Below are 13,833 nucleotides of genomic sequence, written 5' to 3'. Positions count from 1 at the left end.
ACTGACTATGAGCCGTCAAAGCGCGGCCGCCTTGAAAGCACTCAAAGTCAGAGAGTGATTAAGTCGAGTTGAGCGTGCAAAGTTCCAACAACAATGTGTGCAGCTATCGCTTCAGGCTATGCTGTGCAAAGCCGTGAAACCGGCATTGAGCTGCTGCCAGATGATTTTGTGTAGGTCGCTAGAGAGTTGATTGAGAGAAGGATACCATCCCCTTTTTATCTTGTCTCAAACACCATCTGTCGTGTGGGCATCTCCGGCACTTTTCGTCGAGCTGAGGTGACTACCTCGTCATCAGGGCCCTCCCACCGAAGAGAAAAGGTCAGTATCCTCTCCACAATGATCCATCTCATCCTGTTTTCTGACGTGTCCTTCTCGGTAGCCTGGGCCAGCTTGGTAGACCACGGCAGGATGCGCTGCCAGCCCTCGGAGCCCTCCATGACGCGATACTTGCCGTCCATGAAGATAACTTTGGAAACCATCTTGGACCGTCCATGGTTGAGTGCCTGACAATCCTCTTTGCCGCATCGCCCTTGCCGCAGAACAGCCTTGGTTTCCGGCTCGTCCAGGTCCAAGGGCGCAATCTCGACAATGTTCTCGTCGATCCAGTACCGGAACTGCCGGGCAGTCTTTCGGAGACGCACGTCGTAGGGCAGGTTCTGGTCGACGCCAACCATCCAGGATCTGTCCACCTCGCCAATCTTGACAATCCAAAGATCCTTCAGATTTGGAAACCAGAACTTGTCAAACTCGACTTTGCCGGGGCGCTCCTGGGGATACCACCTCTCCAGGTAGGCGGAGTAGTGGTTCGGCCCCTCGATGCGTCCATCGTCGGGGAAGCAGTCCCAGAAGGCAAGCCTCTCGACTAGCGGGGCCAGCTCCTCTAGGGGAGTGTTGGAGCTCTGGTCAGCGATGTTGGGATCACAGACCAGTATGTCTCTGGCGAAGTGAATGTGAGAGCCCCGGCCAACCGGCTCGTAGCCCTCTCTAGTCTCGATGCGAGCCTCCGCGTTTAGGCGAGTGACAACAGGGATGGGATACGCTTTTGGCTTATGGACAAGATCGTCCAGAATGACGATGCGCGGCTCCACCGAGCAGGACCATATCTTGAGGCGAAGCTCAGCGGGCAGTTGAGAGAAGCCTGGGCCGGCGGACGAGACGTCGTCGTCGAAACTGGACTGGTCATCAGCCTCGCCGTCGGCGGCGCTGGGAAGCGGACGAGCCGGTATCATTGCGAACCAGGTATCAAGGCAAGTGAGACGATGCCGTACGTATTGAGAGTATTTGTATGGCTGGCTATGTGTATGTGGATATTGATGGGGATGTGTATGTGTATGTGTATGCGTGCGCGTGCGCGTCAGGTAGGTATGTATATGTAGGTAATAGCGAGGAGGTAGGTATGGGCGTGTGTGTGGTTTGAGCGTGTGGTGAGCGTATGATGTATGGCGGCTGAGTATAGGTATGAGCGTATGTATGATGAGGGCTGTGGCGCGTGTGAGGAGCGGGAGGTGCGCAGAGAAGGTAGGCTGGATATCGGATCACGACTCCAAGCCTCGTCCTCGGATCGCAAGGAGACACTATCACCAAAAGGACTCGAATCACGCGGAGGTCAGAGAAGCTAAGAGAGCAGCCGCAGGGCCTCCCCGTCCCTTTAAGAATGTAAGGGGTGCGACAAGGCCGGACGTCGGGCGCAGCGTCATGTAGGTGGACGGAGCACACGTTGTTGGGGAGACGCCATTTGCGGCGTGGTAGGTACAAGTAACGGGGGAGGGTCTTGATAGGATGGGAATGGCTTGGATGGATGGGATGGGATAGGATGGGATCAATGGGATGGATTGACGGATGTGCGCGTGAGAGACACAGACAGGAGGCCAAGGATGTGCGCAGGCGGTGGTCATACCGGGCAAGCAAGGTACAAGGCAAGGCAATGCGCATGCTAGCAGCACTCCGTTCTTGAAGCTGCTGCGACGACCGCTCCGGCCGTATGCAATGCACGAAGTCCCTTGTCGGCCAGTTTGCTGCTCGTCCATGTAGCGGCGGCAGCAGCAGCAGCAGCAGCAGAAACAGCCGTAAAGGGCTCGAAGGCAACGGGGTGCGTCGCCTCGGCGCATACGAGGCCTTGTCCGTGGATGCACGAGTCGTACCTATACATGGCCTGCTCCGTCACGGTTGTGCGCTCGTGGCTGTTATGCATGCGGCATGTACAGGCCGTGTTCCATCCAATGCGCTGGGAGGAGTAGCACTACCTGACCACTACCACCGCCAGGCAAGGGTTGCGGATAGGTGCGAGCATGAGGCTAGGGATCCCGGGGGCGTGGGATTGGCGAAAACGGGGCCAGGAGAACCGAAAGCAGATCCATCCCTCATCTTTGTCGGGTCCGTACCTGGCTATTGGATCCGGCTCGGGTGGGTATGGCGCTGGCTGGAGCTGGCTGTCGTCGTGCTAGTCGACTGCTTGTGGCATCGTCCTTTGGTTGCCCTTGCAATCACTGTCGAGTTTCTGTTCCCGACACGGAGCACCGCCGTCATGGCAAAGCAGGTGGCGGCGGCGCCATTGGCCAGAGCCTGATGCGGACATGAGCTGAGGTTTTTCTAGCTGGCCACTCCGCCCCGGTCTCCCCCATGCTGCGCTGCTTCGGCGGCAGCTGGACGACATCTGACTAATGGCTCGAGAGCGTTTCAGGCAAAGACAAGGACGAATTGAGCCCGTAACAAAGCATGACTTGAATGCGCGGATGCGGAGCTCCCCGGCTCGGCGAAGGGGATGGAGGACTGCCAGAGAGGCTAGCCGGGGACGATTTCGAGCAAGGCGACGCAGGGCGCAGAGGCGAGGCAAGGCGAGACGAGAGACGATGCAGTTCGGAGCGCACGATGACAGCGCTGCATGAATATTGAACGTCAGGTCGTACATACATACCGGTGCAAGACGTGGGATTTTGCATCATGGCCGCGGACCGCCGCCTCCACGGGGCACACACGGGTAAGGGCACAGCTTACGGGTGTTACTCGCGAGCGCGTGAGGTTGTGCAGGGACAGCTTAGAAGAACTCTTCGCTTCATGCTTGCGTAACTGCACAGCTACCATCAGAGCTATACCTAAGGAGTACGAGTGCCGTAAGACGGTTGCAAGCAGGTCAGGTACGGAGCACCGTCGCAGCAAAGGATGGACAGGGCCGTCCGGTTTGGTGTGGGCGGGAGCAGACGGGAGGCAAGGGAGGGTAGGGTAGGGACAGGCACGGTACGAGGCGGGCTGTACCGCACCGCGCATCACGCTGAGGCAGGCCACCGTCGCGCCGTGTTTCTCTGATGTACTTGATACGAGGAACAAGCGTGTATATACAGTTGAGTACAGGCATCGTCGAGGTATAGTAAGTTCGGGTTGATAAGCGGGCAGTGTGGAGGTCGCCTGATGGAGCCTCAGCTGACATCACGACATTGGCTGCGCCTGCCTCCCTGGTGAAGCTATTGTTCCAGACGTGCTCCGGTTGTGTGTGTGCGAAGTATCCAAGTACAAGCCAAATCTGTGCTCAGGTAAGACAGATTCTGATAGCGATATGTTCTGGGTACCTGTGGCATCACCGTCCGGGAGAAATTACTCGTGCACTCGCAACTGCCCTGACTGGCTGACTTTGGCGGCGGAGAGCGCCACTGCAGGGAGGGCCAGTCGAGCCCGTCCAGTCCTGCCTTTCCCTTCCACTGGGAGCTCTGGGAAAAGGGAAACAGGGCCTGAGAGGAAGGGGCGGGGAGCGGCATGATTGGCCAGAACCGAGGCACCGAAAGGCAGCTACGGCCCGGCAAGCCCCGCCCCTGCCACCACCCATCCGTTTCCAGGTGCAGGTGCGGCCAGGGATTGCGGCTCAGGGATGCTGCCATTGGCCCTCACCGACGGTCTGTGACGGCGGCAGCTTGCAGGGCTCCTGCTCTCCCTAGGCGCTGATCACTCGCCAGCCAGGCAGGCCATGAAGGCGGGTGCCGCTAGAGCCTTCCAGGCCGTCTTCGACCGAGGGCCGCCTTGGACCACTGCTCGAATGGCTGCCGCTTCAGTGGGTGAACGCCTAAATTGTGGCTGCGCTGCGGGCGGCGCTGCTGCGCTATGCTGGAGCATCTCCGCCGGCCGCGATGGCTTCGGCCGCCCAGCTGCCAATAACAGGCGGCTGTAATATATGAGCCCTTCAGCTTGCCGGCATCAGCCAACACGAGGACGGCGGCCGACGAGGGATGGGCAATGGAGTCGAGCATGGAGGAGGAAAAGATGGGATGCGGCAACAGCATCAGCACCGGCATCAGCATCAGCACCAGCATCAGGGACGGTCCAGCACTTACGACACTTGTATGGAGTCACAATCAGGATAATGATGCTAATGTCGGCTTTTGCGCAGCGCTGCGTCCACGCCCGTACTCGTACTCCGTATGTACAGCCCTCGGATGCTCAAAAAGTTGCCGTTTGCCTCTCTCTCTCTCTCTCCCTTTCTCTCCTCTTTGTCCTATCGAATCCGGTCATATGCATTGCTACCGTGTCCTGGCATGTTCTGTCTCATCTTTTTCGCCTCTCGCCTTTGTCTCTCGCCGGCTCCCTCTCCCTACATACTACCCGTCTGCCTACCTACGTTACCGACTGGCGAGGACATGATAACACATACTCGGCCTTGAACGTTGCATCTGACCTCATTCGCCGCCCGCGACTCCATACCTACCTTACGGCATGTCGGAGCACTGGCTGTACTTGTACATTCCCGCGGGCACCGCTGCTACGGTGCTACCCTACCAAGCAGTGCTCCGTCTTCGTACTGGTACATGCTTTGACGCTGCTTACCTTGCCTTATGTAGGTACCATCTCTGAGGCGTGCAGCCTGCGTCTGTCGTACCTCATCCTCTGCATCTGCTGCGCGCGTGGGCCTCGAGAAAACGCACCAAGGGGTTACGAACAAAGCTGCGAAAAAGGCAAAACGGAACATGGCCTCTTTATCCGCGGCCGTTACGAATCAAGTATCTATAACGACGATGCCAGGACCTGCGCGAGCCAGAACCGGTTATCCAACAATGAAGCACTTCAATCAGTTCACGTCCGCTGCCCTGCAGGCTTCTGAGATGCCACGCCGCCTGGGCACTGTCCTACGGATTGTCTGGCTTGTTTGGGGGCCGCGGAGGAGCCCGCCCAGTGCCTCGTGCCTTGTCACATTGTCACCCGCAGCGCTCTGCCCCGTGTGTTTGTGTCTGCTTTTTTTTTCATACACTACATGCCTGGATGTCTACATAAGGCAGGATAACAATGTGTGCCGCCAACGGGACCTCCGGGTGTGGCGTGACGAACGCCAATGGCGGCAGCGGGCTGGCCCCCTATTTGCCCTCGGCCTCGTCTCTCGTTTGTCCAGAGGTCTCGTCGACTCAAGGCTCGGCTGGATGGAGCGGGCAGGTGGCCGAGTGTCCTCGTGAATAAGAGCGGCTGAAGCGGAGGGAGCTGCAAGTTGGTGGCCAGCCGAAACTCTGACAAGACGACGCTAGACAATCGACCAATCTGCGTGCTCCGGCTCCTCCTTTCGCCTTTGTCTGCTTCGCCTGGATCAGCGCTGGAGCCAATGTCTGTCGTTGCCCGACACTCTGGCGAGACAACGCGTCGTCATGGTCCAGCGTTGCTTGCTACGGGGACGACCAACGACCTGGCCGGGCCATCTCTTCTCCTCGGGTAGCATTGCTCGGTACAAGTACGAAGTACCACTACCTACGCGACCTGCTACAGTTGCAGTATTGTTACCTTGCCTGCCAGGAGCACATACGGGCCGACGATTACAGCGCATGGCCGGGAACGGCGCTTCACCACCCAACCTTGCCTGCTGGCTCCATTCCTTGATGCTTACAGAGAGTGCACAAGCATTATGATTGCCACCACTACAAGTAATGACCAGCACAAGCACACAACTCCTACCTCGGAACTGCTACCATTCGCTGGTGCTGCCTACCCAGTTTATTGTCAGCAAAGTGTGGAGAGAAGCGCAGGAGAAAGAGGGCAGAGCCAAGAAGAGCGTGTTCAATTCGACGACTGTCTTCCGGGAGGACTCTTGGTCCCCGTCACCTTTGCCGCATGCTCATGGGAGAGGAGAAAAATAAGGCTCGCCCCCTTTTTATCATCCTTCTCAAGAGATGTCCGACCTTTTTGCTCAGCTGGATGCCCGCCATTGATCAATCAGTGAGCTACGACTTTGTTATCGTCAACGCTCGTGATTGATTGGCCGGCTTCCTCCCTACCTGGAGTACTACTCGTGCTAAACGGACGGAGCACCGCGTGCAACTTCGCAATGAATGGCCCATCTTGCATGTGATACCAGCTTCAAAGGGGGACATGCACCACGGGCAGCACGCACAAGGATGTCGGAGAGGGCTACGAAGCACACGCCGCAGTACAGGTACTTGTGCGAGTACGAGTACTGTGCTATTGTTACGGCCAAAATACTACCATTCATCTACCTGCCCCTGGGCCATCATTTTTTTGCTCGTTACCACATGACGACCTAGTTGATCACAGCGGGGCGTGCAGCGACCCAAAAGCAGAGAAAGACCAATGAGGAAAATAGCTGGCGTCGCGTCATCGTGAAGAGACGCGACTTGCATGCTCACTAAGGCACATACGAGGACAGGCGTCGATACTAGCACCACCAGAGTCGTGTGCCTTGGACGTTCGGGGCGCTCAAAGCCGACTGCCGCGATTCGAGCTGCTGCTGCTGCTGTTGCTGCTGCCAAGAAAGTCATTGACCAGCCTCGCGAACTCGTCGGCGTATTGGAACAGAAACCCATGTCCCGAATCCGGAAACAGATGCAGTCGTGCATCCGCGAAGCTAAGCATCTTCCACATCAGGATGCTGTTGTCAGTTGGCAACAGCAAATCTTCGCAACCTACGGAGCACATAGCGAATTAGCTGCATATCTGCATCCGAATCTCTCTTGTGTTGCGCAGTGGCCCGATGGTTATTTGACGCATTCGCTAGGGGGCGCCGCGAGACTCAGAAATAGGGGGGTGGAAGGGTATAGGGAGGTACAAGACGGCTCACCATTGGCAATTAGCACCGGCAGACGCAGCTGTTGCAACCGGTCATAACTCCCCTCGGAAGCGTGCTTCTTATCCATGAACCTGACAAACGCAAGCGCTTGCTTATGAGCTGGCCCTGGGGCCACCGGTTCGCATCTCTCTTCGCCAGAGTCTCTTCTGCTGCTGGCGATGCGCTCCCATGCCAGTCTGCCCGCTTCTCGACTGCGTTCGGAGCTCTGCAGGAAGAAGCCGTGCTCGAAAGCTTGCCGCTCCTCCTCGTCAGTCCTGGCCGCCTTGAGACGCTTGAAGGCTTTGTCGTCGGGCGAGGGTTTCACGCCGTCTCCGATGCTGGGAATCGTCCCGCAGAGCACTAAACGTCGGACCTGATCCGGCGCGTTGAGGGCCATGAGCTGCGCGACGCAGCCACCCATGGAGAAGCCCAGCACGTCAACCTTGCTGCCCTGGCCTAGGAGGTGCTTGATGACGGCGCTGTAGTGCGCCGCCCAGCCGGCAAAAGTATCGGGAATTTGGCCCTCGGATCGACCAACGCCGGCGTTGTCAATGAGCAGCACTGGGCGCTGGGCCGCAAGAGGATTGACCAGTGCTGGATCCCAGTGATCCATGGTCTGTCTGTGTTGCAGCAGCCGACCAACAGTCGGGGTTATCAGCATTGGCCACTTTCGGACGACTCATCCCTCAGCCTTTGCTGAATCCCTAAGGAGAGGAAGCGGAAGAGGTTCACGATGCATCCAGCGGATGACTCACTTGAAGCCGGGGAACATGACCAGCGGGATACCGTGCGACACACCGAGCTGTCGATAGGCAAAGGTAAGTCCGTCTACCTTGACGAATTGAGTTTTCGCCGTCTCGTAAGTAGCTAGAGCCATGTCTGTGGCATGAAGGAAGAGAAGAGGCGCGAGATTGGTGAGTTCGTAAGGCAAAGACAAGCTGTATGACTGGGATGACTCGCAGAAACACCTCGCACGGAAGCCAAAGAAAGAGCCACGATGGTTCTGGATGTCTTGAAAGTCCGGAGTAGTTGAACTCGAAGTTACCCCATATTCTGCTAGTGCTGGTAATAATAACCGCTGCCGCTCCCGCACTTGTAGTTGCACTTAGCGCCGACTATATCCACTGCCGTTGTCCACCTGACGCCGAGGTTGTCCAACAATTCCGTTGCTATCTTCAATCCCGTCCCACTTGTAAGCAGAAGAAACACAAGTCTAGACTCAATGCTACTTTATCGTTGCTGGCATCTACTTTACCGTTTCCTTAGGCAATTCTTTATGCTCTCTGGGGTGCTGATAGAGGATTGAGAGCGCCTTGAACTGACAACCGAAGCAAGACTTGGCCCGAGGTTCAAAGAAAGGCAGGGCTCTCGCGGGGTGGAACCAGAGCGGCTAATCAGCTCTGCTCATCTGCCCTTTAGCTTCTTGGCGCTCATCATGTGTCCGGATATGGACGTTGGTCTATGAACTCTGTATTAAGTCTTGATATAAGAGGGACAGGCGCAATGTGTAGAAGAAGAAGTTTAAACATGGAAACTATGAGCTCTAGAAACTCATGCCCTTGTGGAAATCCATGTACCTTAAGCTGCCCGTTGTTAAAGTCGGAACTTGCTGTACCATCCGTTGCCTATAGGTCATATACCTCTAAGAATCGTATATAGTATGTAAAGTACACTATCAATCTTTTCAAGGGCCGAAGGAACGTGGTTACTTGTATCTATTTGTGTCGAGCTTTACTCGTTGCAATTGCGTCAGTGCTTCTCTCTATTCGGAACACTTGCCATTCCTTCTTCAATCGCCGCAGACTCAGGCTCCAGACTCTCATCCTCCTGCAAAGCACACATCCTATCAAGGAAGACTCATGTTAGAAAACATACAAACATACAAAGAGCAGTGTTCCAGGTTCATACTCACTCCCTCATACAAGCGCAAACAACAGCAAGCGCAAGGGAAACCCCCACAATGAGCAGCCCCAGCCGCTGTTCGAGAACCCGCTGGCCGCACCGACGGAGCCGGCGACAGAGCATCTCCTGTTGTCTTCCATGCCGGACGGAGAAAGTATCGATAGGGTTTTCTCGGACGTGGTACGAAGTCAATATGTTGTCATTCTTATCGTCGAGGACGATGACGACGACTTTGTCCTTGCTGCTGGATGTGAGTACGGGGATGGGGTCGGTGTGGTGGCTCGTTTCGAGGAATTCGAGGGTCGTTGTGTCGAAGAAGTAGTTGGTTGGATTGGAGGTCTCTTGATTGGGTGTCTTGGATACTCTGATGAGGTGATGTCGTTTGGGGGTTGCTCCTGGGATTTGTTCGGGTGGAGGTTGAGAGGGCGTGAAGATTGTGGAAGGGCGCAGAGTTGTGTTCTTTGATGTTGGGGCGCTGAGTGCTAGGTTCGTGATATAGAGGATGGTTAGAAGGAGAGAGATGTTTCTGACGGCCATGGCGATCTAGTGTTGATGCTGTTGCGGATAGAAAGGGGCAACTTGTGTTGACGGGTGTCCTCCTCGGTCGAAGGCGAAGCAATGAGTAACGGTAGACGTGGAAACCTGCTATGCCGTTGATAATCAAACTGCAGAGCCTTTATATTTGCTTGAATCCGAAGTTGAGGCTTCAAAACAAAGTATGGAATGAATCAGACGAAAAGCCTGCCAAGCACTGGACAAGAAGCAGACGGAAGCCAACGCGGAGAAGAAGAAGAAGAAGAAGAAGAGACACAACAGCAGCCAACGAAACGAGTCACGAGAAATGTGCCTCTCTTCCTCGTATAGGAGAGACGCACAGGCCAGACGGAGAAAAACACGCATGCATGAAGTTGAGAGGCGCGAGCAGCCCGCTAATCATGGCGCAGCAAAAGGGTCGAGCCATGCCTTCTTTGGCTGTTACAGACGGTGAACCAATGATTCATAACTGCGTGGCAGGATAGGATTTTGATGGACGCGGGTCAGGTTTCTGAAGGATTGTGGCCTCGTTGCCGCCTCCTTTTGATTTGTAGGTTAATTGTTTTGAAGGCTGAGGGGAGAACCTTTGGAACTGCGAAGGATATGGCGAACAATTGTTGATAGAGAGGGTGTTAGGAGATGGGATTCTAGGATGGACATTAACTAGCAGAGTTTCGATACATGGCCACTATAGAGATTGGTAGCTGGTTGATGATCCTGATGACTAGGCACACAGTCATGATGTTGTTGAGGCTATCCGCAGTAGAAGACGTGTAAGCGGCTTGCGTGGCGAGGCATCACAAGCAATGAGCAAATAGCAACGAGCTTGAACAAAGGTTCCTTTCGTGATGGTGGGCCGTCAAAGAGGCGTCTTCTTCGGCAGAGATCCGAACGGGTTAGGAGATCCGCGGGATATTAAAGGTGGCGTTGCTCACGAGGCGGAGGTTTAGCCGCCGTGGTGTTTGAGGACTGACACGGCGAATTACTGCATGGGATTGACGTCCGTGACTCCCTGTTACTTTATGAGACGGAATCATTGGAGGGAGCAGAAAAGCAGCAGATGCAACACAAAGATTCACAGCTCAAGAAGGCTCAATCAAAGTGTCTGAGCGACCCAATGCCCGAAAAGAGAAATCAGGCAGTGAGTGGGATCGTTGGAGCTACTCTTCAACGCTTGACGCTCCTCCCTCCACCCAATTACCCAAAGGGGTAATTCGCGAGAAGAGCCGAATCGGCCGTGCGATTTAGTTTGAGATTTGCTACTTTGCTTGGCATTCTTTTCTACTTTTCACATGGATTTTGGCATTGCGGCTGTGAAACTGCCGAGGCTTGACGTTATAGCTTGGGTTCCTGAGAGGCATCCGGCGAGGTTCTAGAAGCTCGAGAGTGAGGCTCTGCTCGGATCCTTCCAGGGCGTTACGTAACCGGGATATTACGAGTGTTGAAGATTGGAATTGATTTAGACAATGAGAAAAACAAAAAAAAAAAAGGGTCGTCAGGGGATTGCTGATCTTACCCTCCTTTACCATGAATGAGATCAAGATTTGGTCTCAAAGCTGTTGTTCATCGGTCGGTGCAAAGTACAAGACACTTGTCGAGCCGGCGTCACTCATCCCGCCCTCAAAGTAGCGGCTACCTGCTTCCCCTGGCCGTTTCTGTTAGCAGCCCCGCGAGTGACATCCAGCACTTTTTTCTCGACCCGCCAGATCTTCCAATCTTGTCTCCTTCAATCAACTGCAACGGACATCAAGCTCCAGATCTCACCATCTGTCCTTGATCAAATCCTCACCTCACCACAAAAAACCACATGAAACCGCCACAACTCCAGCCCTCGGCACCCGCTGCTCCTCCATCGTCCCAAATGCCGCCTTCAGCTGCCTGCTAGCAGCCGACAGTAAGCGCAGCCTCAAACATAGCCGAGCAAAAAAAAAGAAGACACCTTGACAAGCGCTCCAAACGATGCCGTCGCCGACGGACGACGAAACGCCGTTCCCGCGGCTGAGCCACGCCGCGAGCCTCAATGCGCTGGACCGGTCGCATCTGTCGCCCCACGATGCCTTCACGTACCCGCTGCGGCAGCCGTTTGACGGCGACGGGGCCGCCGATCCGCTGTCGCATCTGAGGCACCTCAAGGACGACCGCAGCAGGAGCCGGCGGCGCAAGAGGGCGTGGAAGAAGCTCATGTGGGTGAAGCAGTCGTGTAGGCAATTCCATCACAGAGGCAATTGAGCAATGTCCCAAGCAGAGAAGGCTGACAGGGTAATCGACCAGATCCGGACAACTACACCGACCAGGCAACCTTCCTCGAGAACCTCCAGCGAAACCCCCGGCTCAAGCCCTACGACTTCTGGCCGCTGGTGGCCGACTCCACGGTGATTCTGCAGCACGTCTGCTCCGTCATCCTCTTCATCGTCTGCTTCGTGGGCATCTTCCAGGAACGGGTGTCGCCCGTGTCGCTCGTCAGCGGCAGCAGCTTTGCGACGTTTCTGGGCTGGATCCTCTGGGAGCGCTGGGTGTCGGAGGAGCAAGACAAGGAGGACGACCCGGCGGCGGGCGGCGCCGCTGCCTCTGCGACAAAGACGGAGAGCATACGACGGCGAGCTCGTGCAGCTAGCATTCGTCGACCCATCATCGCGCCCCGTGCCATTCCCGTCTCATCCAGTCGTTCGACGCCAGAGACCAGTTCTTCTCGGCCTTCCGCGGGAAGCTCCACGATCAACATCAAGGTCCAGATTCCGGAAAATGAGCAGCTCAGGGTATCAAGCCTTGCGTCTCCCTCTTCCACCACCTCTCCAACCTCGCCCACATCGCCCCTGTCGCCACGGGCAGCTCCTCAGAACGGCACCGGCGCCGACGGCCAACCGCTGCTGCAAAGGGCCAGCTCGGACGCGATGCCCGACTTTCCGCTTCCAAGCGAGACGAACCGCCTACACCAGCGCCTCGGGACCATCAAGTCTGCTATACTCATCTACTGCACTCTCCTCGGGCTCAGCCCCATCCTCAAGTCGCTTACCCAGTCCACGTCGAGCGACAGCATCTGGGCCATGTCCCTCTGGCTGCTGGCCATCAACATCTTCTTCTTCGACTACTCGGGCGGCGTGGGCGCAAAGTTTCCCGCGTCGCTGTCGACCAACGCGGCGCTCATGGCGTCGACGGTGCTGGCCAGCCGCCTGCCCTCGACCAAGCAGGTGTTCTGCCTGACGCTCTTCAGCATCGAGGTGTTTGGGCTGTTTCCCGTGTTCCGGCGGTACGTGCAGCACCGCAGCTTCAGGCAGCACGTCATCCTGACGGTGCTGCTGATCCTGGGCGCGGGCTGGGGCGTCGGCGTGGTGATTGCGGAGCCGAAGCCCGGGTGCTGGCCGTGGAAGCGCGGCCTCGGCGGCATGGCGGTGGCCGTCATGATTGCGGCCATTGCCACGGGCGGGTGCAGCTGGTGGCTCATTGGGCTGCAGCGGTACAAGAATGAGATTCGGGGGCCGTGGGACCCTGCGAGGCCCATTATCATGAGTCGGCAGCGCTGGGATGATCGGTGATTTGGCTCCATGTTCGAGACAGTGTGGGATTTAATAGATGGGGTTGTACAGCGCGTTATAGACATGATTTATCAAGATACTGGAGTATTTTTTCGAAGGATATTTATTGAAAACTCTGACGAACTCCCTTTAAACACATGGATGGCTCCAATGAGCTCAACTTGTGGCCGGCGAGAACTCGAACGATCTGTGAGAATGTGACTACCCCCTATGTTCGCACGTATATCATTTACAGACTCGAGCGACTCTCTACTCACTCACAGCCATTACATATTGGACAGCAAGCAGCCCTCAGCTGACAGCAGTGCCATGGATCTTCCTTGGCTGACCACACCCCAGCATACTCCTACGCATGGCTTCCATCAACTGTACCGCACCCAGAGCAACTGTCGACATAGGGTAATAGTAGTCAATTACGCGCAGCGCCTCGGCAACCCCGTCGGTCCTGTCTCGTCTTGAGTGAAAGGGCTGAGCTGAAGACTGACTACCTTGATAGACGCAAGGTGGGGGGGGGGGGGCTGTTTCGCACTTTTTTCTTGGTGTGTCTCGACTTTTTGGATACGAGGTTGCATTGGTTGGTGCTGTGGCTGTGACTGAAGCCGTAAAAAGATTCCAATAATACCTTATAGGCCACCCCAGTGTTGGAATTGGCGGCCACTTGTTTCGAGACTTGCGGCCAAGTCCATTTCATCATCAAATCAACCGCTCTAGATGAGGATATATGAAAAAAGCAGAAGAATGTCTAATAAGTTTCATGTCTATCTAGGAGTCCATTGGACAGAAATGAGACGTCGGCCATCCGAATTTGCGCACCAAGAAAAAAAAAAAAAAAAAAAA

General features: G+C 55.8%; 6 protein-coding genes across 6 annotated transcripts; 1 reads left to right on the top strand and 5 right to left on the bottom strand.

The window, feature by feature from the left end:
• Positions 1 to 215: 215 nt before the first annotated feature.
• CCMA1212_007171 (uncharacterized protein) lies at positions 216 to 1,229 on the bottom strand (the record flags this gene model as incomplete). The annotated part of the gene is made up of 1 exon (XM_073704345.1): positions 216 to 1,229. One exon carries the CDS (start codon positions 1,227 to 1,229, stop codon positions 216 to 218), a length of 1,014 nt encoding a protein of 337 aa, XP_073556932.1.
• A 704-nt stretch (positions 1,230 to 1,933) lies between these two features.
• On the bottom strand, positions 1,934 to 3,749 carry CCMA1212_007170 (uncharacterized protein; the record flags this gene model as incomplete). Its single annotated transcript, XM_073704344.1, has 4 exons — positions 1,934 to 2,180; positions 2,915 to 3,086; positions 3,139 to 3,517; positions 3,564 to 3,749. The coding sequence occupies 4 exons, from the start codon at positions 3,747 to 3,749 to the stop codon at positions 1,934 to 1,936; spliced, it is 984 nt and encodes a 327-aa protein (XP_073556933.1).
• Positions 3,750 to 3,971: 222 nt separating this feature from the next.
• CCMA1212_007169 (uncharacterized protein) lies at positions 3,972 to 4,298 on the bottom strand (the record flags this gene model as incomplete). The annotated part of the gene is made up of 1 exon (XM_073704343.1): positions 3,972 to 4,298. One exon carries the CDS (start codon positions 4,296 to 4,298, stop codon positions 3,972 to 3,974), a length of 327 nt encoding a protein of 108 aa, XP_073557181.1.
• Positions 4,299 to 6,678: 2,380 nt separating this feature from the next.
• On the bottom strand, positions 6,679 to 8,036 carry CCMA1212_007168 (2-hydroxy-6-oxo-6-phenylhexa-2,4-dienoate hydrolase; the record flags this gene model as incomplete). The annotated part of the gene is made up of 3 exons (XM_073704342.1): positions 6,679 to 6,884; positions 7,040 to 7,647; positions 7,783 to 8,036. Coding segments are annotated over 3 exons (1,068 nt in total), but the record flags the coding sequence as incomplete, so codon positions are not given.
• A 740-nt stretch (positions 8,037 to 8,776) lies between these two features.
• CCMA1212_007167 (uncharacterized protein) lies at positions 8,777 to 9,466 on the bottom strand (the record flags this gene model as incomplete). The annotated part of the gene is made up of 2 exons (XM_073704341.1): positions 8,777 to 8,870; positions 8,940 to 9,466. 2 exons carry the CDS (start codon positions 9,464 to 9,466, stop codon positions 8,777 to 8,779), a joined length of 621 nt encoding a protein of 206 aa, XP_073556854.1.
• A 1,956-nt stretch (positions 9,467 to 11,422) lies between these two features.
• On the top strand, positions 11,423 to 12,996 carry CCMA1212_007166 (Phosphatidylinositol N-acetylglucosaminyltransferase GPI2 subunit; the record flags this gene model as incomplete). Its single annotated transcript, XM_073704340.1, has 2 exons — positions 11,423 to 11,663; positions 11,735 to 12,996. The coding sequence occupies 2 exons, from the start codon at positions 11,423 to 11,425 to the stop codon at positions 12,994 to 12,996; spliced, it is 1,503 nt and encodes a 500-aa protein (XP_073557185.1).
• Between the last annotated feature and the right edge of the window lie 837 nt (positions 12,997 to 13,833).

This window comes from Trichoderma ghanense, assembly GCF_004382785.1.
Source record: "Trichoderma ghanense strain CCMA-1212 chromosome Unknown scaffold_9, whole genome shotgun sequence".
Classification (NCBI taxonomy): Eukaryota; Fungi; Ascomycota; class Sordariomycetes; order Hypocreales; family Hypocreaceae; genus Trichoderma; species Trichoderma ghanense.
This window is presented reverse-complemented; position numbering and strand designations above follow the sequence as displayed.